Here is a 4,256-nt window from a genome sequence, read left to right as displayed (position 1 = left end):
CTGCCTCAGGCCTGAGGGTCCCATTTCCGCCCTCGCCCTGAGTCCTTTTGAGCCTTGGTATGCGATTCTTTTCAGTGTCTGGCTTGGGGCTTGTTGTCCTGACTACCTTGTGTGGGAGTTCAGGATGGGAGGGGTGCCCTGCTGCTCTCTAGGGGGCAGTTGCTGCTCTCAGGTGGGGTCTTCTGCTTGAACACATAGGTCTGAAGGCTGCTNCAGGGCCCTCTGGCAGGCGGTTTCTCAAGGGGCAACACACCTGGGGGTGGTGGCCAGGGCTGCCTCCAGTCTGGCCCCTGCCCCTTGCACAGATCCTCACATGACCAAATGTCCTTAGCCCTGGTCGGCCTGAGTCTGCCCTAGTCCCCGTGCTTTTCTCCCTCCAGGTGAAGGAAAAGGAAACCAAACTTTAAACCCATTGAGAGTAACATTTTCCAGAAAAGGCTCTGGTGACTATGCCCCTCACCGTGGCAGGAGGGTCTTGGGATTTCCCTGTCCCCCGACCTGCCGGGACCCAGGACCACCAGGGAGGAGGTGAGTGGAAGTTTCACTCACCAAGTGCTTCTGTAGCTGCGGAAGCATTGTTCTGAGCAACTGCTCATGAAAGGACTGGAGTCTGTGGAGCTTCGGGGATCCTGGTATGTAGAATCCTGAGAAACACAAGGTCCCCCCACATGAGCACCTGCTTCCCCAGCCAGGTGGAGCCAGCCATGCAAGGCCGTACACTGACACAGGTGAGGTAACCTGGGAAGGCTGAGGTCCAAGGCTGGAGGAGTTGAGCATGGCAGGGTGACCCTAAACCCAAGGCTTCTTCCTCTTCCCACTCAGTGACCCCACTATGTGTCCTCAGCCTTGAGGACAATGGGTGGGGATGTCCTCTCAAGCATTGGTAGACTCGCTGTCCAGCTGTGTCCTGGGATGAGGCCCCAGTAGAACTGGACCAACTTCTAGGCAGTAAGGAAGGACGATGGCGGATTGAAGGGCTGTGTCAGCCACGTTGGAGCCGTGTGCGGCCATCGGGGTGACAGGTGTGAGTGATGGGGTGTGTGTGGCTCTTAGACTCCAGGTCTGGCTGGGGGACACCAGTTGGGGAGACGCTGCTGACTGAGCTCTGTCTGGTTATTGGAAGGGAGGCTGGCAGGATGGCCAGCGTGAGGCAGAAGGACCAGCAGAAAGGAGAAAAAGGCCTGGACAAGGACGAGGCCACAGGGCCGTGGCCACAGGAAACAGAACGCAGGCCACAGCGAGGCTGCGGGTCCCTTCTCTGACCGAGACACAAGGTGTCCAACTCAGGGTTACAGGTCCCTGTCCAGACTTGGGCTGCTGGGGGACTGTCCCTAGGGGACTGTCCTGGAGACTCATAAACAGTTGGAGAGGGACGGTGCCGTGGCTGTAAGCCGCCATCACTTGGCCAGAGTGGTCATCCCTGGCTTGGCTGCACAAGGCACTGTGGGCAGCTGTTCACCTACCGTGCATGTTGTGACGCCGATTTGTCATGAGCTGGACCAGTGCCCAGAAGGCGTCCTCCTCGTTTAGGTGCATGAGCAGGATGGCAGCAATGTGGCTCATGCCCTCACAGTAACCCACCTCCTGCAAGAGCCAAAGTCACCATGCAAGGTTGTGCCCTGAGACAGCTGAGGTCACCTGGGCTGGCTGAGGTCAAATGGGAGGACTGAGGTTGCCGGGGAGTACTTTGGTCAGCTGTGTGGGCTGAGGTCGCCTGGGAGAACTGAGCTTACCTGGGAAGGCCCAGGTCAGCTGGGAAAGCTGAGAATACCTGAGAAGACTGAATAAAGGTAACCTGAAAGAGCTGAAGTCACATGGGAGGCTAAGGTCACCTAGGAAGGCTGATGTGAATCAGAGGGACTGAGGGCAGCTGAGAATGCTGAGGTCACTGGGGAGGGCTGATGTCACCTGGGAGAGCTAAGATCAACCAGGAGAGCTGGTGAAATCTACAGGGACTGAAGTCACCTGGAAGGACTGAGGTGACCTGGGAGAGCTCAGGTCACCAGGGAGGCCAACCACAGACCTCCGAGTATGTGGGGTCCAGCCTCTGTGCCCCTCCTGAGACACTTGGCATCAAAACTGAGCATGTCCCACACATGTCAGGTCACACGGAGCTCCTGGAGGGACTCCTGCAGCGCAGTGGCCAAGCTCTTTTGGCCAGAAAGGTCAGATCAAGAACTGGCGAGAGCTCCCCCTCCCACATGCCGGGCCAGGGAGGCCCCTGCACCAGGCTCAGGCCAGCACCCACTGTCTGGATTCGCCATGAGGGATGGCTGTCACTGAGCACCCCCCGCACAGAGTCCAGAGACGGCCCACAGGCTGCCTGGCACAGGAGGACAGATAAGCTCAGGCCCCACGTGGGCGGCCTGGGGAGCCCTTTCGGCGGCTTTCTGTTTTAAGAACAGTCTGGAAATCGGGGCAGAGCGACAAGCAGCTGCTCAGGAGCCCTCCCAGGCTGCTGCACTCTGTGGGGTAGTTTCTCATGAATCATATGGCATTTGTCAATGCACACTCATCTGATGAAAGCCCATGAGGCACCTCGCTCCCCTAGAGAAGATCACTCCGGACACCAGCATCCCTGACACTGCCAAGCTCTTGGGATTAAGGACACCCCAGCAGGAAGGTGTGTCCTTGTTCTAAGGAGCAGTGGTCAGGTCCGCTTGAGGGACGAGCCTGGACCCACCCTCTCCATCTCAGCTTGAGCTTAGAGACCTTCCTCTCCTCGCTGGGACCTCTGTGAGAGCAGTGACCTTGCACCATAACTAGGATGTCCGGGGTGCTCATGAATCCCTGGGACACCCAAGCCAGTGACTATGGGAATGGGCCCGGGCTGTCGTTGGCCAGGGATACTCACCGTGTCATAGGCAGAAAAGGCTACCAGCACGTGGAAGAGTTCCTGCTGCCTAGGAAAGGGTGAATAGAGGGATCTGGTGGCTCCGTGCCCATGCTGTTAGTTTCCTGTGGCCTAACAGACCCTGAGATGCACCTGCCCTTCCCAGTCTCCCCTCCCTGGGCACTGGGCCTCCCCTTGTGGCAGTCTGGTAAGGGCAGGAGCACAGCCAGCCGCTCAGGCCCGGCCACGGCCTCACCTCGACACCTGCCTTCTGCCTCCCTCTGGCTGCAGCTGGGTGGCTCCTTTCCTACCCCCGTCCCTGCCTCTCCACACCAAACTTGTCCCCTTACTGTTCACTCAGCCTGCTCCCTGTCACCCTTTATGTCTCCAGTCACAAGCAAAAGGCCAGGAGTCCCTGGTCCTGCCGCTCTCCCATAGGTCCCTAACCCTGATCCTCCTGGCTCATGGAGAACAGTTTTCACCATGTGGCATTACTGTGTTTGCTGCCATCATTCTGGGGAGCCAGCTGGGTTCTGCCCCACGTGCCTCAGGCCCCAGTTCAGGACTCGGTGCACGGTAGGTGCTGGGGACATGGTGCAGGCCGCTCCCTGTGCCAGGAGAGAGCTCGGCAGCTGTGTCACCTCCTTCCTCTGGGAACCCTGCCTCTCCCCTGGGAACTCTCCATGTTCCTGGGCCTCCCATGTCCCTCTGGATTTCCTCATCTCCCCTGGGGCCTCCACTCTCCGAGATGCCCGACCCCCCCAGGAGCTTACTTGATGCCATAGCGGTCGTGAAACATCACATGGTTGGTGAAGGTGCAGCTGACTTCAAGGTCAATTCTCTGTATTTGTTGGCAGAGCATCTTGCCCTGCTCCTTCATTCTCTGCAGGACAGGGCCAGAGAAGAAAGGGTGTCAGAGCATGTCTGAGACTCGCTGCCATGGGCACCAGTCATACAGGGGTCAGTGCACGTGGCCAGAAAGGGAGTTTTTGCTGCAGAAATGTCCTCATGATTGTTCCCACAGCCAGGGGCAGTCGCCAGAACACAGCATGACCTCAGTACCCATGTCACAGCCTGTGCTCAGCAGTCCTGGTGGGGGCACCACTGAGGACAGCCCACTGCTGATGGTGAGGCCCCAGAACCCTGCCCCTCAAGCCCCTTTTAGATACATGGGGACCAGGTCACCCCAGCCCGGGCCTCCTGCTCCATCTCCCCGGGGACTCAGTCCTCACCTGGGGCTGCCCCCTCCTGACCATGTGTCACTTTCCTTCTCTCCTCAAGGGGCCTCTCCCCCTGGGTGAAAGCAAGTGCCCCTCGGGCCCTTAGCTTGCTTCCCCTTTAATGTTTTACTCAGGATCTGTGCCTGGGGCTGCCTGGCCCCTACCCCTCAGGGCTTTCCAGGAGTCAAGGAGGGCAGCTTGTG

At 58.8% G+C, this 4,256-nt stretch overlaps 1 protein-coding gene across 1 annotated transcript; it reads right to left on the bottom strand.

Annotated features, from left to right (window-relative positions):
* Window positions 1-456: 456 nt before the first annotated feature.
* LOC103582885 (USP6 N-terminal-like protein) lies at window positions 457-3,892 on the bottom strand. Its single transcript, XM_008564355.1, has 4 exons — window positions 3,607-3,892; window positions 2,855-2,903; window positions 1,464-1,584; window positions 457-644 (listed from the first exon to the last, which is right to left on the bottom strand). The coding sequence occupies exons 1-4, from the start codon at window positions 3,711-3,713 to the stop codon at window positions 457-459; spliced, it is 465 nt and encodes a 154-aa protein (XP_008562577.1). The 5' UTR covers window positions 3,714-3,892.
* Window positions 3,893-4,256: the final 364 nt, after the last annotated feature.

This window comes from Galeopterus variegatus, unplaced genomic scaffold (assembly GCF_000696425.1).
Source record: "Galeopterus variegatus unplaced genomic scaffold, G_variegatus-3.0.2 Scaffold18354, whole genome shotgun sequence".
Lineage (NCBI taxonomy): Eukaryota > Metazoa > Chordata > Mammalia > Dermoptera > Cynocephalidae > Galeopterus > Galeopterus variegatus.
Note: the sequence above shows the minus strand (reverse complement) of the source record. Positions and strands in the feature narration are given on the sequence as shown.